At 38.2% G+C, this 23,987-nt stretch overlaps 1 protein-coding gene across 6 annotated transcripts; it reads left to right on the forward strand.

The window, feature by feature from the left end:
- Positions 1-26: 26 nt before the first annotated feature.
- LOC112573860 lies at positions 27-22,634 on the forward strand. 6 transcript variants are annotated; one of them, XM_025254507.1, is made up of 19 exons: positions 56-145; positions 2,668-2,798; positions 4,456-4,596; positions 6,311-6,444; positions 6,836-7,013; positions 7,271-7,433; positions 8,209-8,387; positions 9,595-9,734; positions 11,272-11,416; positions 12,880-12,971; positions 13,473-13,674; positions 14,058-14,260; positions 14,649-14,796; positions 15,625-15,771; positions 16,421-16,573; positions 17,158-17,254; positions 17,791-17,854; positions 18,352-18,528; positions 18,869-22,634. In XM_025254507.1, exons 3-19 carry the CDS (start codon positions 4,491-4,493, stop codon positions 19,652-19,654), a joined length of 3,114 nt encoding a protein of 1,037 aa, XP_025110292.1. In that variant the 5' UTR covers positions 56-145; positions 2,668-2,798; positions 4,456-4,490; the 3' UTR covers positions 19,655-22,634. The 6 variants fall into 6 exon arrangements, with proteins under 6 accessions (XP_025110291.1, XP_025110293.1, XP_025110295.1 ...); XM_025254506.1 differs by lacking the exon at positions 2,668-2,798 and having other exon boundaries at positions 27-145; XM_025254508.1 differs by lacking the exon at positions 2,668-2,798 and having other exon boundaries at positions 27-145; positions 8,212-8,387.
- The last annotated feature ends 1,353 nt before the right edge of the window (positions 22,635-23,987 follow it).

Genomic DNA, 23,987 nt, shown 5'->3' on the forward strand with positions numbered 1-23,987 from the left:
CACAGACTCGGTTACTCTCGCCACACAGCTTCAACATGTGCGCCAATCTCAGTATGGAGACGAGCAGGACCCGAAGGAAGCTGGGCATTGATTTTGTAAGGGTTATTCCCGTGTTGGAAAAACCCTCCATGACCAACAAAAAGCTGTAAGTCTTATAAACATTCGTTCATATAATGGATGTTATGCACATGCATCGCTTCTGGCAAATCGCCGGTATTGGTAGCACGATATTTGTAATTTACTTCATGAATAATACTGAGCGAGATAGTCATACACGACCAAGGTAAAAGACCATAGAATGATAACACAAACAGTGATTGCAAGACAATACCTGCTCGCACGCGCAGGAGCGAGAGACCCGATTTTTATGGAGGATGGTCTCGTAAAAAAACAACAACACTTTATTAACAATTTAAATGATGCATACATTAACACATTAAAAGTTGATAATAGCACGTACTCTTCGTGTCACTCGATCGATGAGATATTTTTTCAGAGCATTACCAAGTCTTATGAAATAGCGCTTTATCTATCATCATGATCATTGTAAGTGATTTTGCGATATTTTGGAGGGGAAATGGGGAGAAAACCGGAGTGTCTGGAGAAAACCTTCAACGGTCAGCCATGAGAACAGTCATCACATATAGAGTTTCTGTGGACCCGCACACGCACTTGAGTACTAGCAATATATATACATGATATAAAAGAGATAATATAGATATGCATGTTGAAATAGTGTCTCTCTCATACATTCTCTCTCTCCCACATACACACATTCCCAACAACAGCAAATACAGTTGGTGACCCCAGATCACCTCAGGCTAGTAAAAGATCACGGCCAGTAGAGTTTATCAAGTGAATAGCATATGTGGAATGAATGGGTTGCTGTGATAATTGGTTCTGTGATTCATCCCCCCTCCATTCCATGTCCTGGGTTCAGCTGTCATCTCAGGCAGTTGTTCTTTCTCTGCAAGTGGCATCTGTTTACAGGGCTGGCTGCCTTGCTATGATAGCTTTCGTTGCTGGCTCAGAGTAAAACACCAGTTATTCCCCCCCTCCATTCTGCACTGCCTGACCCAAAAACTATTGCTACCTAATGGGCCAGGCGACCCTGTCTGCGATACTGTCTAGGGGAAAGTAGGCCAAGCAGGCAGGATGTTCATATAGTTAGCTGAAGCGGGGTGTTGTATAAGGGGTACACATAAATATAATTGTATATATTGTATAAGCTACAGCTAACTGGGATCACTTGACGTAGATAATACACAAATTTACAGGAATAAAGAAAACAGTGCATAATACAAAATCATAAAATTTTCTCAGTTTTGTACAATTGAATTGTAACATTCATTCATATAATGTATAATTGTAACAGTTGAGTTGACTTTTAGATTCAGTTCAGTTATGCCCTTCGCCCCTCCTGGTGCATAGGCCATCGACGACCGCTGACTTTTAGATGTCTACCTATTTTTCTTCTTTTTTCTACCTTTTATTCTATCTCTCTGTGCTGTTTTATGCAGGATTTTCTTTGCAAGTTATGATGACCTTGGATTTGTACACACCACTCCAGTGCATGCATGTCTATTCATTGTGGACCAGCCCAATTATTTGTCTCTCTTTTGTACCTCCACACGGGTGATGTGAATGATCTTTATAAGAGATATGAAGGATTTTGCTGCAGCATCTTACACTGGTTTAGTGCCACATTTAAAGACATTGAAAGATTATGTGACAGATAATGAAAGTGATAGAACAGGAGCTGTGTAACAACAGCTTATGACAGGACATAAACATCGATGAGACTACAGTTGTGTGACATTAATTGAGTGGGTTACTCAGCCAATTTTTAAATAGCATATGCTCTTTTAAATGTTTTAGAGATAGATATTCTACACCAGCTGGCTTTCCAGAAGTGGTGGCAAGCTCACCTGAGTATACCAAGAAGAATCCATATTAACAAGCAAATATGGCTATTCCAAGGAAAAAGGAGTATTATTATACTGTTATAACTAATGTGTACAAAAGGAAGAAAAGGACTTTGTTTTAGGAAAGCTATTTCTCATTGATCAGCACACACATTTTTACATCAAACGTAAACTGAAACTTCTGTTTATAAATATAAAACCAAATTGGAAGAAATTTCATGTACAAGATAATTTTAGATTGTTAACTGACTACTTAAAACTGATCGTATCCTAAAATAATCTAGTTACAATCACAGTGGCATAGGAACCAGGTAGGGCAAGGTGGGGGAAGGGCCCCCTCAAAAAAGATACTAGGCAAGAATGTGAATGCTGTTGACTGTCAGCATGTCCCCCCACCCCCCACTTTTCTCCCCCACAAAGCTGAGCATCTTCTTATACCACTGAGCTGGATCTTGAAAAGGAGCAGACAGTGTGATTGTATGGCACAGATCACATCAGAGGAACAGTGCATTTTAACAGTTTAGGACACTGTTTATATATGGGCACTTAAATTTTAATACATTTTCTTTCTTGATATCAATAATTTAGAGAGCAGTGTTTTGCTTACGGATAGTTTTGAGTATAAGAAAAGACCAGAAGAGAACCAGATGTATGCTAGATGTAATACAGTCCAAGGTGTTTTTTAAAGTAAGAACATTTCTTTGAAACCTTTGCAACCACAAAGATTTTTTCGTTTGATAAGGGATAGCAGACAACAAGATAACAAGAGATACAGCCATTAGGAGTCAAGTATTTTCAAAATCAGCTTTACCTGTGATCTAACAGATGGATCGAGGTTGTTATCAGTAGACTGCCTGGGAAGTCTGGAGTTTGGTAAGACTTGTACTTATATAAGGTGATGGTAGTCAGAAAAATCATTAAAATCCCCTGCAGGATGATATTGCGTAGGTCCCTATTTGTTAGTTACACACATCTACAGCAGCTGGTCTTTCATAGTAATCTCATAATTGAAATCATCTAATCATAAAAGTGGTATGTTTACATATTGTGCTGGGCATTCAAGGAGTAATAAATTGGTGTAGTAATAAGTAATGATAAGACTGGGAAAACAATAATTACTGCTACTGTAAGACCAACCACTTCACCTCAGTACCACCACCATATATCTCTTTCTAGCCTTCTAAGTTCTATTTTTCTTAGACTGACATTTGACTTGCAGCTTTGATTTTAGTTGTAGTAGCAGCAGTGATAATAATAGTGGTGTGGTAGTGGCAGCAACATCATCTGCAAAATATTAATATCTAAATAAGACTTCCTAGATTGGATGAAGCAGCAGTTTGTGTGTGTGTGAGGGGGGTGATTGGTAAAAAAAGGAATGCCTTTTTCTGGGAAAATAGACCATTAAGCCTAAGAGATGATTTAAGATGTTAAAGTGTTTAAAAGTTTCAGCTGAAATTACAGTTGAATTATTGTACACCAAAAAAAAAAAAAAAAAAAATCCATTCTGCTTGTATGATCCACCACATTTTAGCAGGAATATTTATTTTGATCATGCAGAAATCATTCTATATTTAGTGTCCATTGTTCCTGAGCACACCTATTTGTGATGCTTATTTTATGCCTTCTAAGATGTTTCAGTTGGCTTCAGATTAAACAATGTTGTGCAGGGTAAACTGTGGTATACATTTTTTAGGCAGGGAGGAAGAGAGGTGGGAAACAAGAGTCAGTGGCAACACCACAATTTTCTTTTTAAAAGACGTTCATGTCTAATCTTTATTTTGTTTTTTTTTTGTTGGAGATATCTGTCACTAAAAGATGTTTCATTTTAATGGTTTTGAACTTGTTTGAAAGAGCCTTTTGTGGAATTGTTAATAACAGAGAATAATTCAACATGGGCTTAATCAAACAGGAAAGGTGGTAGCACTAGATTCTTGAAAATGGGAGCACCTTTTGAAACTGAATTATACTTTAGAGCCTGCAACTCTGTATCCATTATTTATTCATTATGGGTTGGGAAGAGGAGAAAGGGAGATAAATTCAGCTATGCACATCTGTTTACAAATTCTGCTGCCATAGAGACACCATAAACATGTCGGTGTCAAAGAAGCAGGCACTGTGTTTTTGTCCTGGGCTGCAGGGTGAGCTCTAGTTGTGATGCTGGTGCACACCTGAATGAATTGCAGGTTGTATTGATTCTTTGCAAGCTGTGCAGCATGTGTGGTCAGGGGAACCAGCCAGCTGTAGATGTGGTATACACTTCCTCCCTTTATCATAGTTACTGTTTTGCAAAGCTCCACAAATTAGAAATGATATTCTGTGAGGCAACTTTTATAGCTTCAGCTCATAGTATTGCTTGTCAACTGCACATGTAAATATAATCACAACTTTCTGTATTTTCAGGTCTCCAACCAACATGATACTTGATACATGATAGGTGCTATAAATTGTTCGTGCAGATAGGAGTTTAAGTGATATGAAGAGTCCTATTCAGCACTGTTTACTTTCAATCCCAGCCTGATTATGTTTACAGCATTAACCTAACTACCAAGGAAGACTGGACAAAGCATGCATTTATACAGCTCTAATGCTAGAGCAGTCTGGAGGAGCAAAGTATCACTGGTCATCTGTACATTCTGGTCAGTCTGTGCAGAGGCCTCTGCATCCCTTGGAAGTAAGACCATTTATATGTGCTCATGCTTCATCCTAACATTTGTCATCATCTTTGTTAGCACCTCACCCTTATTTCCCTTCACTAATTTTAAGCCATTTTGTCCATGTAAACTAAGAAGATACCCAGGGATATTACATGATGGCGGAGAAACTGACAGATATATACGTATAAAATTGAGTTGGAAATACAGTAACGCAGCAGTAAGAGGTTAGAACCATAATCACATGTTCAGACTGATTAATTGGTAGCATTGACTTCTTGCATTTTTTGTCAGCTTTTATGATTTCCAATGATTTCTTTTTGTTTTATGAAAAATCTGTAGACTTCAGAACCAAAGCACACAATGTCTGATATACTAACATTTATTATTATTATGTTGAAGCATTCCTAATTTAATTATTAGTTTGTAATTACTTGTATTAAGAAAGAAATATTTACCTAAAAAGTATTTCCAGTATCCATCTGCTTTCCATTTATCCATGCTATTAGCAAATGCTAGCAAGTATGTAGTAAACAATGTAAGAAAGTGCATCTATGAGGCATTTGAAGTGTGAAATTTAACTAATAGTTGACTATTCATTGTGCTGTTTTTGTTGCTGATGTATGTGCTGTTGCATTGTTTTATATTGGACTTTGTATTGTTTGGATTCCCCTTGAAATGGGCCGAAGATATCTTCAATAAACAAATCAGTATCACACAATCAATCTTTGTGTGTGAGGGATATATATATTTTATGTTTGAAAATGTTGATTATAATGAGAAACATGCCAGTAAAAGTCAAGGAGTTATTGTGAAAGACTTACGGACACATTGAAATATTTTAATGCATAAAAGAAAGTAGTGTGTTGGGGAGGACAGAAAATCAGATCCGTTTATTACAGGATGGTTGGCAGTTAACATGAGCAACAACAAAAATTTCATTTTTTATGGTGACATCATTCACAATATTATCTCACCAGGAAGGAAGGAATTTTTTGAAGCTATGCATCATTTTGTTTTTAAAATCTTTTGGGGGAAGAACTGAACTGAAAAAAAAAATGTAATGTGTACAAACTTTGAACAAAAATGAAATTATATGGTAATTTCACACTAGTTCTCGGAAACTGAAGAGAAAAAAAAAAGAGGCTTGCAGGTTTCACCTCAGTCTACTTTTCTCTTTCACTTTGTCTAAAACATCTTGTTCTACAATGTTCTAGTTGGATTCCTTTAACCCTTAACTGGTGCCAGCTCCATTTGAATCATACTCAGTAAACTCACAATCAGAAACCTAGTCATGAGTTAACTTATAATACTATAGGTACTTCAAGTTGGCCGAGGATTACCGTGATTATGACACAGTTTCATGAAAATTCCCTCACACTCCAAGACATTGTACCTTTTTGGTATTGTATTTTGAACATCACTACATAAATGAAAAATGATATTTGTTCTTTTTTCTGTTAAGTGGTCAGGTTTATTTTATGACTGGATGCAAAATAAATAGCAGAAAATGGCTTGGAACTACACTACCCAAACATGTTTCAGCCTGCATCATCAGAAATTGGTCCTGGTTGTAGTCAGAAGCTACTCCACTTTCAAGTTTAATTTTTCCACATGAGAGTAAAGGATCTAAAACAATCTGCTTGAAGTACCTACTAATGCAGTTTTTTTTTTTCTGTTACAAGAGTTGATGCTTTACACTTCACAAAATGATAAAACATTTCTTCACTGCAGGTATCACTACACAAAGTGGAAAAGAAAATGTTTACCTTTACATTGGGGAGATGCTGGAATTAAACTGCACTTTAAATCCATCTGTCAGGGGGAATGCAAGTGATCTGACATTTGATGTACGAAATAATATTTTGGTAAGTCATAACAAATTTATTTTAAATGTTTACATGCACTTTAGGAGAGTGTCAGAGGATGTCGTTACCAACTCCTGCTAAGATGGAATGTATGCACAAGCTAGCATGCTTACACATAAAGGCATGAAAAGAAAATACCATTTGTACAAGACCAGTTAATGTTTGAGAATATTGGAATTAAACTTCAAACTGTGTAGAAGTATGTTTTATGCGTTCATGTATATAGTGTGTGTATCTATGCACATACACACTTGAGAAAGAGAGAGGATGGAGGGAGAACTAGAAAATCGAGAGAACATGTGCAAATGTGAATGCACTGTATGCACAGAAATGTCTGCTTATTATTGCGACTTAGCTTAAGGTTAAAAGCAACAGCATTTGTGTGTTGCAGGATGAGTCACAAGAGAGGATTTCTAAGGAATTTCAGCACGTTGTTGACAATTTTACATTGCAACTCAGGCGTGTAATAGAAAGTGAGCACGATGCAGGAAGCTACAACTGCTGGTTCCTTTGTGAGACAGATGACAGTCCTTGTGAACTGATTGACTCAGTAGAAGTTGCAGTACAGTGTAGGTTTATACATTCCTATACTACTTATTGCTAACCTCATGAAAAAGTCTGAATCAGATTATCACCACTTAAGATTTTTTGGTAGCTACATCTAGTAACTGGGACATGCTATCCAAGTAACAAGTGATCAAAAAATATAAATATCAAAAGTATTATTATTTACTTGTTTCAGTTGTACAGTATGCATGTTTGAACATTGAAGTGGTGGCATGCAAGCATTCAATTTAACGTTAAAAACATCTTTGGTGTGTTACAGGGAGGCCTCAGAAGGTAGAGAATATCACCTGCTTTGTCTATAACTGGGACGAGAGTTTGACTTGTCAATGGAATCTTGGGGTGCAGTATCTAGACCCTACAAAGTATGAAAATCCAGATGTCATCATCAGTGCCTTCATCATGCCAGTTTCTTACCAGTATGGGTGAGATTTTTGTGGTGCATGTGCAGCATGCTCTGCTTGCCTTGCACGCTTCATGCATACAGCCTGACCTTGCTGCTGAATGGAACTTATCATGACTGCCTTGGCCAGTACATAGCTATCATTAAACCTCTTGTACAACAAAGCAGAAAATCAAGTTTTATAATTTGCATATTAATTGAGTGACTTGTACAAACTGGTGAACTGGCTGAACTTCATCCAGTTCTTTCCAACAATCTGACCACACAGTTTGATGTGAACACAGAAAATGGGCTTCTTTCAGGAATGTATATTTGTATATAAGTGTATATAAAACAGACTGTCCTCTCATTCTTTTTGTGGAAGTGCTTGAGAGCATTATGGAATGCAAAAGGAGGAAATAAGGGAGAAAAAGAAAAGAAAAAAGAGAGAGACAATGACAATGACAATTCTTTATTAATGGGAGGTAAAATAAGCAAGGAAATGCTTTTTTCCATTTGGCCCTCGCCCTGTACAGCAAAAGAATAAACTAAGTAAATAAAGTAATTAAGTACTATGAGAATAATTAGTAGTAAACATAAGGTAAGGAGCATTAAAAAAAGAGTGCATGTGATGTGGAAGTATGTTTCATTTTGCATTATGCAATCTATTTTGTAAATCCTTATAATTTTTGTTAATGAATGTTTATTGTTAGCATCCTTGTGTTTATGTTACAAGCTTGCATGTAAGAGACTGACAGTGCACATATTTATATAATTACCTTTATAAATCAATTTGGTGTAGAAATTTGTGTGTTTAGCAGACGCCGCCGACTGGGGTCTCCAGTTATTTGCCCTTCTCCACTGAACATTACCATTGAGTTCTGTGTATGGACTGGAAATATGGGATCCTCAATATACCAACTTGTGATTAATGTGACGAACACGCAACGGCAGGAAAACAGCATCACTTCTAAGCGTCTGAAAACTGATGAGATCAGTAAGATGAATATTTCTTCATGGAGAAGTTTTTAGACAAACATAAACTCACACGCACAAGATGATTCACATGTGCATGCATACACACAAACATACACAAGTGCACATGTACGGAGATACATGTATGGACAAATTGAATCGCAGGCACACCCATGTGCATAGATGCACATGCACCAATATGCACTCAGTGAGGAAGAAGATGGGGGCACAAGGAGAAGGGATTGTTATCATAGACTACTTGGCCTCTCTATTGGCAGGACCAGCAGCAAGTAAATATGTCTGAAATATAGATGTGGATAAAACATATTAAAATGTGCAGCCAAAAAAACAGTATTGCAAACACCTTGTAAACGAGATTCTGAAGTAAGAGGAAGCAATTCATGTAAAAAATTTTGTCCTGTTAGCAAATGAAATAGCATGGAAGTGTTCTGTATTCAGAAACATAGGAGACAACATGTTTTTCCCAGACCCAGCTATTCTGAAACATTAACAAAGATTTATTATATCGCATTTGGTCAGTGTTTACGTAGCAAGCAAGTACTATTTGAATTAGAATTAGGAAGAGGGAGAATTGTGCTAGTCAATGAATAAAACCTGTAGCATTTTTCTAAAATTTTATTATACAAAATAGAACACTATGTCTGCATTGTGAAAGTCCTTGGAAATTTATATTATGTACAAGCCTTTGAAAATGTCAGCACTCAATTATTTTTGTCTTGACCATCCCTTTTGCTTAGACATACATACAAAGTTGATGTATGCCAGGAAAAACTCCATTGAGTATCCACAATACTTTAAGGTGTCTTTGGTTTTGTGTGAATAAATAGGTTTACCATGCCTTAACATTCAAAGAAAGAAAATGTAGAAATATTCACAGATTCTGAAACTTTTGAATTTATTATTTTGATTTGTCTACCTTTTATTTACAGCTTTGTCTCATTGATCCCTCATTTATTTTAAATATCAAGGTTGTGTTTAAAATAGGTAAAGAGTCTGATGTTAGAATCCATCTTGTAACAGCTGGTTCCCTACCTGAGTGGTCTGAGTGAATTGTGCAAATATTATTATACTGTCAGGTGTGAGTGGTCTGCAGGTTTGTCAGAAATGTCTAGTTCAAAGTTATGACACAGTTTAGTTAAGTTGTTAGAATCCTTTGACTACCTAGTGCTGTGCAGTGAAGTTTTGTAGGTCTGATTACCATGTTTCAGTTAAACCCTCACCAGTTCAAGACTTATGGCTTACTAACAAGACAAGTTCCTGTATATCAGCTGCATGGAATCATGCACGCATGTACCGTAAAAAGATATACCATGTACAGGTATTCTCCAGGGACGGGCAGATGCTCCAAGTGAGAATTTCATTGATTGTAGATGTACTTAAGCTCGAGAAATTATGAATATGAATATCATGTAGATTTTCAGTTATATTTCATGGCTTTCTCCACACAACATAATCTGTCTCCAACATAATGCTCTGTGTCTTGTGGGCAGGGGTAGGAGTGTCCCCAAAAGGACTTAACCCTCACCCAGTCTTTTGATATGTTCAAATTCCGTCTCTTTTCTTTGTGTTTGTAGAAGTCATGTATTGTCAGGCTGCGTTCCATCTTTTTATCTCTTTATTAAGTTAAAATTTATTAAAATTGTACGGTCGTTTTCTAAGCACTCCCGAAAACGGCATTTTATGAGCTTTTCAAGTTTCTTTAGGAGATAGTGGATAACTTCTTGTTGAACCCAAATTTTTCTATGATGTGTGATTTGATTACTGGGATGATCTGAAAGAAAATGTATGAAATTTGTTGAATACAGCAAAGCTTCAGTCAGACTATATCATTTAGGTGGAACAGAACATAGTGAAAAGAAGAAGAAGAAGAAGAAAGGAGACTTATAACGCGCAAAATCCGAATCCTAGGGAAACGCTCAATGCGCCGAAATGATACAGAAAAGTACACCAATAAAACATTAGCAGCTGCAGAAAACTAAAAGAGAAGTTAGAATCAGACGGCTAAAAAAGGACCACAGTTGTGAGCGAACGATCTGCTGCTGCAAAGCGCATGACCACTACTCACAACACAGGTCCACAAATCAGAAAAAGGAAAAAAAAAACAAAAAAAACCAGTGTATAATTATTGTACCTTCATATCCTGACTCACACCCCAGGAGGATATGATATTTTAGTACACTTTTTTACTCAAGGTAACTAACAATAAGTTAAAACTGCCGTGGTGAACATTGAACTTGTGTCGTATTCTCCATAGTAGACATCCTGCTGACAAGAATCCTTATTCAGGTTAGGAAGTGCATTTACATACGTAATTTTACCGCAGAGAAATTTTCTAATTAACTACTTGAAGTGTTGCATAGGAAATATAGATATTTGACTTAGTGTGCAACTTGCCATAGGTTCAGTCGAAGTGCATGTTTTCGCTTAACAAAAGGGCTTTTCCTAGTCTTTTGCTTGATTTTAGTTTGGATAATGAAAATAAAATGGGTTACATTCAGAACACCCTGAACTGTTTTCATGGGATCATTGCACTTTATAAGTCTTATAAAATGAACAATAAAAAGTTCTTTCTTTTTAGCTGACCCAAGTCTTGCAGGAGTTTACACTCACCCTGTTTTCATTCAATTTTATGTCTATTTATTGGAGACCAGTAATGACTCATGAAATAAATAGTAAGAGGAAAAACAGTTTGTATATACGTAAATTTTAGAAGAAATGGAGCTTAATATTGTATGTCCTCAAGAGAGATTAAGCATAAGCCAGACTGTACAATGGCTGTAATTGTGTAAAGCAAGCAGGGCAGAGTATGGAGAGTTGAGATAAATGGACGAGATAAAGAACAGAAGATTATGGATTCCATTTCATTTTTTTTGTAATTTTTACAGGATGTAACAGAAATAAGTGATACTTCTCATCAGTTTTGTGGTTTAAATCCGTACACCGCATACCGTGTGTCTGTTACCTGTAAACCAAAGGAGGCAGGATTTTGGAGTGAAGGACGCAACATCACTGTAATAACGGAAGAAGCAGGTAGTAGAAAGAACATATTAACAAAAGTAACTGTTAGACTTTGACACAGATGCTTGGTATTATATAAGTATATATTATTTAGTGAAAAATGTGACAAAAAATGTAATTTATGATTTAATTAATGCGATGATGATGAGCCGTTCATTTCTCCCTTGAGTGGTACCAGTCATTGTAGGGAGTACATGGATAGATGCAGCAGCTAACAAGGCCTGTCACTCATGACTGTGAGGGCACATAGCGGAGGAAAGCAGAGTGCCTGGAGGTCAGGCTTGTGATCAAGTATCACATTTAGAGAGATAGGTATAAAAACTAAGATTTCCACGACTCTCAACTCATTGTTGTAGTGATAGGCACTTAACCACTGAACTTTTATCCTCAGATGGTTGCTTGAATGCAGACACCACTCCATATTGACAGTATATGAAGGACTTTTTAATGCTTTTTTTTAAAAAAAAAAAAAAGCATTCTCAGAAAGTGGATTAAGGGAAGTAGCTGCAGATTAACCATGTAAAAATGACTGCTGATCTTTTGTGACTGTATGTTCCAAATTGTGATGATCTTTTGTGACTGTACCGGCCAGTATGCAAGAGCACATAGTATGATGATGCTTGTTTACATCATTGCTAAATACTAGGTTATCATTACTTTTAGATATAATTAACTTGACCATGAGCAAGTTGGACTGAGGGCTGGTTATTCAACACTTGATCATTTGGTTTTATCATATAGTGTAATAAGCGTTTTCTTAAACAGAAAGAAACATTGTATTTATCGACTATGAAATAATAATAATGATAACAATAACAACAATAAATTCAAAATTTGTAAAGCGCATACTCACATTCCTAAGGAGCAAGCTAGCGCTTAAGAGCAAGAACAAAACATGGACAGCATACGAGGGACAGAAAAACAAACAAACAACATATGAACTATAAAAGAATAAACAACCGTACTAAATGCAGAATAAAATCAAATACAGAAAACACAAAGAGGAACCAAATAACAAGAACAAGTGCTGAGAGTAACAGGATATTGCAAAAGGAAGAGTGTGAAAAAGGATTAGCATTTGAAACAGAATTTCATAAAACTAAAAGATATTTCCTTTGGGAAAAATTACTTAAAGTAGATTTTAATGGATATTTTTCTTCAAACGGGGAAAAATATATATGTTAAAGCAAAATCTTACATTAGGGTATGCAAATGTCGCTCAGCTTATTTTACAAAATAATGTATGGTATGATAAGGGGAAAATCTTCCACCTTTGCTTCTTGCTTTGTTTTTAAATGATTTTAGGTCCTATTTTTTACAGAACATTGATGGTCTGTAACCTTTATTGAGTGAAACTAATTCTGTCAAAATAACTCATGATGATGCAGAAAGCCTATATCAGATGTTCTTGATTTATTTCATGATAGCTTTCTTTGAAAGTTTGAAAAATGTTGTCTTAATGTCAATTGTTTTAGTGCCATCCCAAAGTTTTTCCATTCATCCTGGGAGCTATGTTGTGCAAAAGTGCAGCAAAGACAACATTCGCAATGTCACGCTGTATTTCATGGTGGGTACTGTGTGTTGTAAAGAGTGAAAGAGATGTAGATGTTGTACATGCAAAACCAGAATGAGCAGTGAATATTTTTTTTTTTATATGAACGTTTTGAAGTAATGCAGCCTTTTGTTGAACACACTTTTATTAGACTCTAGGTTGAACCGTTTGTCCGAAACTGACTCCAGTGGGATTTGAGTCAAGACCTCTAAGATATTAGTGCCAGGCCTGAAGTTGGGAAACTTGCAGATATACATATACAAATACTATTAATAATAATAATAATTAAGTGAATTTCTATAGTGCTTTATCACACCATTAAAGGCTAGCTCAAAGCGCTTTACAGAGAAAAAACATAACCACACAGACATAGGAATAATAATACTCTCTAAACAAGGAGTTCATTATGTTCTCAAGGCGAATGCCATTAGCACAGATGCGGTAACTACAGCTCAGTTAAACTACCAAAATATTATTATTATCATTATTAGAGTGAAAAGAAGTTTGTCTGTGCAGTCCATTCCTGAAGATCAACGAAATGGGAAGATAATTGGCTATCAACTGCAATACAATGGTAGGACTGTGGATGTGGACAGAGAGCCTCAACTGTTGGCCACAGTGGAAAATATTCCTTGTAATCAGGATGTCTTGGTGCACATTTTTGCTCGAAATAAAGCTGGCCTCTCAAACACCAGCTCTGCCATTTTGATTCATGCAGGTTATTACTTTCTTTTCATATTTAAGAGTTTGTTCTGACAGAATAAATTTGGTGCATTTAATAGATATTTTACAATGTTGTAGCTGTAATATGAGTGTGTTTATAATAATTGTGTGCCTGCTGCGCCCGTAATGTGTGGATGGTGCATGTATGATGGAATATGTATGTACATGCATATGCATGCTTATTTGGGTTATTAGACGAGCTTACTTTGTCAAAAAATAAGGGGGTAAGCTAGTTTCTTTTACAGGTTTCTTTTGCAGTTGAGATGTAGGCTGTGCACTTGCCCTCCAGTCTTTCAGCTCTACTCTCTATGTCTTTCTTCCATCATCTTCATGAGCTTCTTTCTCATTTTATACTTATAGTATCATTTGATATTGCAGGTGCAGATTCTAGTGATGACTTTTCAGTAGAGTTGTCTAAAGATGAGCTGTTTGCTGTATGGGATGGCAAAGTGAGTGCTGTGAGAAATTCTGTGAAAGTTGAAACAGAGAATGGTGGTCGCCCCTACACCCTACAGAGTCTTGAAGAGATGACAATCTTCTGGTGTGAGGGAGATGCCTTTGGAGATACCAAACAATGTGAGGTAGACAGACTTATATACGATGTGTGCGTGTAGAATTATAGGATGATCTAAGAGCTAAAAGTGCATTTTCCAATTGCAGCTTAGGCCATTTTCTGGTGACAAGTCTGATGTGATGGACAAATGAATGAATGAGTGTAGCTGTGACAAATGAAAAAGGCTTCTTTTAAGAAACTTGCATGTCAGATAAAAGACCTGGTCGAAATTAATGGTAAGTTCTCAAGTTTTGCTGCAAAGGTAGTGAAATGTATTAGTGATTTGCTTTGTTAGCTGTAAAAGCTCTCGCCACTACCATGTTCATGTATAAAAGTTATTTTTTTTATTTTCTGCTTCTTTACTTTCATGATAATTCTGCTATATCACTTGAAAGTGTGACATGTTTACCTTTCAGACAGAGATTGAGTGGAACACAACATCCTTAAAAGAGGGACGAATGAAGTTACCCATTCGAGAAGAAGATTCAAAGAAATACATCGTTGGCTTCTCGTTTGGAAATAGGTCCATAATCTGGGCAAGCTGTCTTTACAAAGAAGATGGAGGTATAGGAAGGAAAAAAGTATTTATAGTCACAGGTCTAAGCTTTGTAGCCTCTCTATGGTTCCCAGTCACTTAATCCCCAGACACTTCATCCCCAACGCTTCATCCTTAAAATGAAATTTTAACTATAAAAATTATGAAGCTGGCGAAAAATTTAACTGAAATTCAAATAATTATCTTCATATAAACATCACAATAAGTTTTACAATTAAAATAAATATTGAAATACATTAATAATATTCAAATCATGCTATTAACTTCAACGTCATTTGAACCTCTACAACATTAGTTAAAGTATTTTAATTGTAAAACTTATTGTGATGTTGGGGATGAAGTGTCTGGGGATTAAGTGTCTGGACACCCCTCTCTATCATGGGTTGCAGACTGCTTCAACTTGCGTGCTTGATTTTTCTCCACACATACAATAATAATCTAAAATCATGTTGAAAAAAGGATGAGAAACGTATCTCCGCGGATAACATGCATATCCAGGAATAGTGGACCAAACACCCATGTGACCTATTATCTTCAGAAACCACGTATGCTGAAGCCAAACCCAGGTTTTTCCTGGGATGAAAGATAGCTACAATATTATAAAAAGGGATTCTGCTTTAAATCTTGGTATTACTTGGATGACTCCATGACACTGCTAAAGTTTAGACTTTAGACTTTTTTATTGTTGTCAGAGTTACAGGATTTGAGAGTGTATGATCACAGAGCAAAAGCTGATAATAGGGGTGGAGGTTGCATGCTCGAGAACTGGGTGTTATATATGTACCTCTTTGTTTTTGTTCATTTTTATTTATTTTTAATTTTTTTTTTTTTTGCAGTTCCACCAGAAGCACCCAAGGATGTAAGGGTCGTGAACGGACAGGAAAAATTTGAAGTTCAGTGGCAAAGCAAAGACTGCAGTTACAGCTATCCATATCACATTACAGGGTACACTGTACAAATTTGTGAGACAAGCAACTGTGCTGGTAGGTGACTTAACTATTACCACTATTAACGAGACTGGCATTTGAAATATTGTCAGTTTTAGATGGCAATGATGATGATGATGATGATAAATGTGCAGTTTATATAGTGCATAATTACACTACTATAGGAGCATGCACAGAGCTTGATATGAGTACTAGTACATGAAAGAATAGAAAGATGGGCAATGAAAAAATACAAGCGACAGAGAAGACCGAGTAGTAACAGTAGCAGTGCAAAGTAATCAACAAAGGGATATCAGTAGGATAGACCAATCAAGAGCCTGTTGTAAAGCTGTGCTGGATTTATAGATTCTGTGGAAGAGTCTGAATAAATCGAAGCTGATTTCCTTATGCAGTTTACTTTGCTTTATCCCTATAATTAATTTGTTTGTACAATAAATTCTGAGGAATTGGGCCATTAGCTAATTATGACAACCTTTGTTTGGGACAGATTCTTGAGAAAAATAAACCAAAGTAACCATTTTATTTTGCGCATATGGCAGTGTACCATACGTATTTGACAGCATCTATTTTTCTTATTTGGCTCAGCTGTATACCTGCATCTTTGGTATGAACATGTTACTTTCTAATACATTTAAATTATTTAGCGTATGTTTATCACTTTGTCCTCAAATCATGTGTCACGTAGGCACCACTCGCACTGTGCCAGTTGAAGGAGGCAGCAGCCGCCACACATCCATCTCTGCCATTCCTGGCTTTCAGTACAACTTGTCCTTGCAAGCCGTCACATCCACTGGAGAAGAGGGGCCATGGTCTGAGTCTACACTTGTGAAGCTTGATGGTGAGGTGCTTGAAGATTGTGGAATGAAGAGGGAAGTTGATAATTGTGTCAGAGATAATAAATGCTACAAGATGTGTCATCAGGAAATTTCTGCGGTTACAGAAGAGCAAATGCCATCAAGTGGACTCGATGGCTGCTAAAAACAAAGTGTCAAAATGGTGGAGCCTGATATTGCATGATTAATTGTACTAATTCACATTATGTATGTACTGGTACATTGTTTTTAAGATTTCCAACTGATGAAGCATTATTATTATTATTGTTTCTAGCTATTTTTAGATAAAAGTAACACAAGATCATCAGCATCAAAACGCTTAAGGAATTTGCATTTTCACATAATGGGAAAAGATCAAGTGCCAGCTCAGTAGCATAGTGTATGGCTCATACAAACGCCAATGTAATGAGTTAAATTGTGTCATGTTTGTAGTTCATGTATTGCAGTCTGCCTCAGAACATATTTGTACAAATTTCTACTAAAAAAGCACATGTAATAAATAAAGAGCCATTTCAGTGTAATGCATCAATTATTCATGGAAAATTTCTAGTGTAATGTCACTTGGCAAATAAATTTTTTTCTTCCACAGAGAACTCCAGCAGTGGCGATGTGGGCCTTTTAGGAATACCTTTTGTAGCAGCAGCAGCAACAGCCCTTGTGGCTTCTATCATTGTGTGCATAGTGATGTGAGTCTAAGATTTGTTGGTCTCAAATGTATTTGTTAAAATAAGTAACTAAAGAAGAAAACATGCAGGTAAATATACTGTGTGTATATATGTGTGTGTGTGTGTTGGGTATTGACTGGATGTGTGCATGCGTATGGTGCACATTCTATGTTTACAATTTTTAATTCTGTCGATTCAGTCAATGCTTTACAAGCAGTGGCCGCATGCATTATACATGAAAATCACACAGGAGTCACTCACCCACAAAATAACAAAGAAGTAACACAAGTGAGAAATGGACTCAGGTAAATGATGATAAGGTTTCTCAAAAATATATTAAGTTCTTAAGTGTTATCTAAGATATTTCTATAAAAAAAAAACCCGGAAAAACCAGATTAAAAATATGAATTATTCATGATTTCTATGTGTGTGTTGTGTGCTGGCGTGTATAGTATGATGTATTGCTTGCTTGTGTGTGCAGTTACTTGCACAAATACTTGTACAGTGTGTCTTTATGAGCAGCAGGGGCCTAACTTCATGTGTGTATCTGATTGCAGCAAATTCAGACAGTGTATGATTTCTCGGAAGGCCAAATTTCAAGAACCTATGTTTAAAACACATGTAAGATGCACTTAATATACTTTTTTTAATCTCACACTGTGTGTGAGTGAGTGTGTGTGAGAGAGAGAAAGGTTGTGTGTGCATGCGAACATGCCTGCATACATGCATATCAGTGCCCAGTCTTATAAATGTATGTATGTGCATATGTGTATATCTAAAATAATGTTTATTCCTAAAATATTATTTCACTGGGTTTTCGCTCGCTACTTGGAAATATGACCGACTAGTAACCAACAGCATTTATGGGACCATAAAAATCAGTTATAAAAATTATTAAAGTTTTAATACACTTATCAGCAGGTAGCTCAGAAAGAAAGGTGGCTGTTGAGAAACTCTCAATTTGTATTCTTTAACTTTAGTACAGTGCAAATCTTAATCACTAGGAATTCTTCATTGTATGTAAAGTATTAATAAGGTTTCATTTTTTTCCACCGGTTGATGGAGACACCTTAATTTGTTGTCGAGCATGAACAGTTTCCCCTTTCTCCGTTTGGCAGGAATTTTTATTTTCCAATCTGAGAGATGTTGATCCCAGATTGTCTGTACCATCACCCAACTCTGGGCAGCTCGACTCTCCGCAGACACCCACAGGGGCGACCGGGATGTCATCTGTAAATACAGATACCACTTACCTTCAGCAGCAAACTGTTTTTGAAGAGCCTCCCGTTGCGATGGTGGGTAAACTGAAACCACATTTCGTCAATTAATGCAATTTGAGTGATACTCCTAGGTTTGGGAAAACTTGAACATTTTCTTTCTTTTTTGAAAAGTTAAATGGTGACCATTTTGAAAGCACGAAAATTGTTTTAAAAAATAATTTGTACATAAGTATTTCTTGGAAAATGTTTTTAGTCTGAGAGGTATTATGTTGTAAAAATTTGACATAACCGAGTTGAAGCCTAAAACTGAGCCCGTAGATTAGACCCTCGTCAGGAGACAGGTGTACAGAATATCGCTGGGCACAACCTGAATGACTCACATCTTGTACCCTCGGGCTGTTATATTGGTCAACAGGAAGTCACCTACATGCTGCCCAACCCTCAGACTTCAGCAACAGACAACGACAACATTCCCGAGGGGAGGAGCGAGGCATACTGGAGCCAAAGATCGTCTGACGGAGGTTCGCAGCTGTGTAACGGCTACACGCGCTTGGGCCTCGATAGCCAGGACGACGACGGCGCGCGCGCTGTGCTAGAGGTGGACAGGGGCATCAACCCGCAGGTGGAGGTTCTCGTCCTTCCAGTCCAGATGTCCACGTGCGACATCACCCATCGTGAAGGTCTAACGGCGGTCGGTCTCCATTCCAGCAAGATTCCTTCCGTCGTAACATCATTTCCCAATCCCAAACATGACACTACAACATCCGGGTACATTGTGGACGTTCAAGCAGCGTCATCGTCTGTTATTGGCCATTCTGATGCCAGTCCACCGAGTCCAGCGGGTGTCGAAGATAAACCCAGATGCAACTCCCAGCCAGTGGCAGGCCGCAGCTGGACAACAGCTGCACACAGCTCTTACGTCCCTGTGACGATGGCCTGCACGAGCAACACGTCACACGTCACTGTAACGTCGCCTGGCGGCGAACTTGCAGACAGCGAACAGCACTCACTCCTGCCGAGCGGAAGTAGTGCGAACCTCAGTGTCGATGACAGTTCCGTTGCTTCGGCCAGCAGTGTTCGTTTGCACGGGGGATACGTTCAGGCGCCAGGTCAGGGTCACGTCGACCCTTACGTCATGCAGGCGCCAGTTAATACGTCAGAATCGTCAGACGACACGCGCAGTGACCCGTCAGACCGGTGACCGGCAACATTTCCCGGAGGCGGGCAGCTGTAGAGAAGAAAACCTACAACTCTCATAGTGTTTACTATTCGCTATCAGTGGATGTGGGGTGGGTTGCACGAAGTTGCTTATTGAAGTATAAAAGTACTCATTGACCCCCTTGACCCTTTAAAGTTTACAGTCGCTCGCGCCGCTTCTGCAGCTGACCGCTGGTCATGTCTGGTGTGCAGCAGAAAGGCAGCTGCACATTGAAACTTGTCCATGTTGTGAGTTGTTCAGCAGACTACACGCAGTGCCTATATACAGACAGGACAACCTGTACACTTTCTTCTTGGTGACCCCTTCAGAGTTCACGAGGACCTTTGTATGAGGGAAGGAGGTAGGACCGTTTCTGCGTGTGCACATGGCGAGAAACACAGCAGCGGTACTCGAGTTGTTTAAACAGTCTTTGTGTATAAATCTACTGTGTGCACAGGTTGGGTGGTCCTGGCAGCGACCTTTTGTTTTTTTTGCACTCACTTTTCATACGCATGCGCGAACAGCCAAATGCAGTTGCCGATCTACACCTTCACCTTTGTGTCTGCTCAGTCTTTCTGTCCAAAATGAAGCCTACACCCGGACCCTAATCCGTGCTACTTACAGCTCTACAGGAATGTTCGGACAAGATAAAAAAAAACAAACCTACAAAAATCCGAACTTAAGAAATATAACAGAAAAATAATCAACAAACAAAATAATTTAATACACCTTACAAAAAAACAAAACAAAACAAAAACAACAAAAAACAAACAAACAAAAAACGAAAACAGAAACACATACACAGCAAGTCCCCTTCTTTTCGCGATAAAAGTCTTTGATTAAAGTTCACTTGGTAACAGATTTTGAATCCGCCGTCAGGTCCGGAGCTCCAGTGTCAGACAAGCAGCAATATTCACTCTTCCCTTTTCATCTTCAGTCTTCAGCGTTTATACAACTGCAGCCCCTCAGTGAATCCGTTATATCAAAGAAAGAGCGGCCGTCATGAGACACTCACACCCAAGCAAAACACTCGCCAACCGCCCTCGTTCTCCGTTCTTATTCAAACAACCACAAAAAATAAAATAAACAGCAGGTTCGTGCAATCATAAATCTAATCCAAACGTTAAGTATCTGAATCATGAATGTCGAGCTAACCTGTAAACAACACAAAAAAGACCCCCAAAAAAACAAAACCAACCAAGCCTCAGACACCTCAGATACAGTGTGTGTAACCCTCACGTGCTCACACAGGTGAGGGCCAGTCGCGCAAGAAATAACACCACAGAAAATACATTTTCCAAGTTAGCCGATGGTTTAAATGCTTCTCTCCAGGGTATAGCAGGACGAATGTAATCCTTGATACTAGAACTTCGTCACATCTCAGTGAAACCACAAACACACTCGGCGACCATCTGCAATATTCAAACAAAACTCTCAGGAGAAAACGTGCCTAACCCCCAACTCCGACTGCTTACATCTTGTCCCTCATCCAGTCTTCCCGAACATTTCAGTTTTCACCCACCCGGTGTCTGTCACCACAGCCCATGGCTATGACCGCCAGGCCAGATTTTGTAACTGTCGTCAACCGGCCGAGCTCCGGAAAGCCGCAAATCCTGTTTGTCTGGGTGTGTGTGGATGTGGGCGCCCGTGAGTATATATATATACTGTATATACTGTATATGTGTGTCACCCCTTCCCATCTGCCTGGCCTAGAGAATCCGAGAATAAGGACAGAACACCTATAGGGGGCAGTGGGTCGCGCAGAGGGTGGAAAGTTCAGGGTACACACAAACACAAAGCGATCACCGGTACCCTGTGCCTGCCTGACAGTAACAAAAAAAAAAAAAAGTAAAAAATATGATTGCAATAATAATAATAATAATAAAATCCTTGTTAGGGTGATACACGCATAGCAAAGACAAGAAAAAAAGCTCCATCAAAAATAATAATCTGCAACATGGCATTCATTTTACCCACTACTCCTAAAGTGTCACAAAAAGCAGTCACCTGTCATTAACTACAGGTAGAAAATGTACTGCAGTGTTATTAGACAACATAAAAGATGAAGACATTGTGCGCATGCGTAGCAGACATTATTACAAACTGTTCAATATTTCATCATGGATATATCAGGTGGAGTCACTAATATTGAATCTCACTTCCCAACCCCAGTATCCTCAACCCTCGACAAGGAAACAGATTATTTTTTCAAATACTAAAAGAGCATTCAAAAGGGTGAAACCCACCTTGATAAAGTACTGCGGGTGGATTTCACAAGATAATGGCATGGTCTTGTTTTGCATGGGTGACACTATGATCCGGATGAAGCCCCCGGTTATTTGGGTGCAATCTGATCACATTGCGCCTGACTTCCACCCGTTTCTGTTGACGATTTTCACTTCTGCGTGTGCAGACAGAGTGTCTTATTGTGGACTAGTCATTATGAAAACTGAGCCACCCAGACATCCTTCATCCCTGGCTGCTTGCATTTCGTCGTCTTGGTTTCCACTCTGGCCGTCTTTACCCATCCACCCTTGCGTGCAGCAAGGAACCCACCCGACTTTCCTCTTCGACACACTTGAGTTGCACATGAACACTGTGAATACACCCGAGTATTGACTGTTTTATTGTGGCATGTACCCTGATTGCATGGCAGGGTTAGCGAGCTTGTTGTAAGGGAAGTGAGTGAATTGTTTGTTTGCAATGTTCATGGCAGCGGTTTATGGCCTTGTCACCCCGGGTACTTAGTGAGGTCTTGCAGCATATGTCAGACCTGTCTACTGCCAGAACTTTTCACCATTAGCACTCCTAATTAAAATGATTTTTTTTTGTTTCATTTTGTCTTTCATTTGTAGCAATTCTAGTCATGATATCTTTCTCAGCTACTGTCGTCACGGTCAGTAGTTTTCAATATATTGTCAGAAAAAACTGGAATTTGTGGAATATTTTTTTTTTGAAGATTAAATGTATTCAACTCTTTAAACTGCAATAGTCGTTTAATTTATTCAACTCTTCAAGGTGCAATAGTCATATTGGCAACTAAGTTTTACTACATTCGTCAATTGACATGACAATTAGTGGAGGGAACCATCATTGTCCTGTGATTGTTATCCAAACAAAATAAATTTGATATTAATTACTCCTCTCTCCTTTTGTGATATCCGACAAAAATATTCAGTGACAAAAGTTCATTTATTAATTTATTTCCTCGTGTTTTGTCATTGAGTCACTAACAATCGTAGTCCATAATCAGTAATTGAGTTTGTAATCAGCTAAATCTGTAATTGCTTTGGAAAGTCCGTAGCCAGGCAGGTCTGGTGTGTTGAACCTTTGTGGTGTTGATTGACCTGTTGCACCTCCACACTCCTATTATTGTTGTCAGCTCTCGTTTGTTTCGATTATGTGAACATCATTATACATAATGAAACATACTATTATAGGTATTACATCATTATACATAATGAAACATACTACTATAGGTACTACAGTAGTACTGTCACTTGCTTCTTGCTTCATGTTCATTCAGCCTGGCCGGGGACATCCAGTGTGTCCTCGCCATTATCCGCTTATCTTTCTACTGTCAATGGGAAGACGATTGTTTGAGGTTTCTGTGGTTGTCAACATAGTGTACAGTAAACAGGACACTTCGCTGACATTTTAATAGACATTTTAACACTTCACTGACATTTTAATGGCTGCTCCATGTTTGTTTTCGGCTTCGTGTACATTCCTACCTGCTGGTCTTTCACGCAGCGCCTACTGCAACCATTTTTATTTATTTGATCATCCCCGAACAGTGGACTTTGTTGAAGTGTAACCCACCTGGTTATTGTGTTTTTTTTAAATTGTAAAAGGTGATCATCTTGGAGGGGTTCAGTGATGAACCCTCACTTGTCTCGTTTTGGCGAGGGCGCTGTCCATCTCCTCGCTGCCTTACCTTCCTCAAGAGTCAGGTAGTCATTGCAAAGCTGGGTCGACTGACCACAACCTCATTCTCTCGCTTTTATTGACTGATATTTTGTCATCTCACCGGCAGCACTCTCATTTCGAGTTGTCTTCTTTGTCTTTCGTCACGTGGTCTGCGCTTGCAGGACTCCAGCTCCACCTGTGTCACATTGTTTACACTCTAAATGACTTTATCTGGAGTCTGTATGAGGTGGCCATCGTCCCCTTCATTTATGAGAAAACAAGGTCTTATTTCGTTTGGATCTCAGTCTCAATCTGTGGTGGTGGTCGGATGATTATGTAGTGTGTGTGTTTGTTTATTTGTGTTTATTTTGAGAATGTTCTCGAAGGACTGTGCCTCTATCTTTGTTGACTGTAGCTGCAGCGCTTG

The sequence above is a fragment of the Pomacea canaliculata genome, linkage group LG10, assembly GCF_003073045.1.
Source record: "Pomacea canaliculata isolate SZHN2017 linkage group LG10, ASM307304v1, whole genome shotgun sequence".
In the NCBI taxonomy this organism is placed as follows: Eukaryota; Metazoa; Mollusca; class Gastropoda; order Architaenioglossa; family Ampullariidae; genus Pomacea; species Pomacea canaliculata.

Bases quoted from the DNA above. Each gene is read 5' to 3' on its own strand.
- LOC112573860 (XM_025254506.1), top strand. From the start codon at position 4,491: ATGCATTTATACAGCTCTAATGCTAGAGCAGTCTGGAGGAGCAAAGTA. The intron at 7,014-7,270 runs GTAGGTTTATAC...GGTGTGTTACAG, and splicing joins AGTAGAAGTTGCAGTACAGT to GGAGGCCTCAGAAGGTAGAG. The intron at 8,388-9,594 runs GTAAGATGAATA...ACCATGTTTCAG, and splicing joins TCTGAAAACTGATGAGATCA to TTAAACCCTCACCAGTTCAA.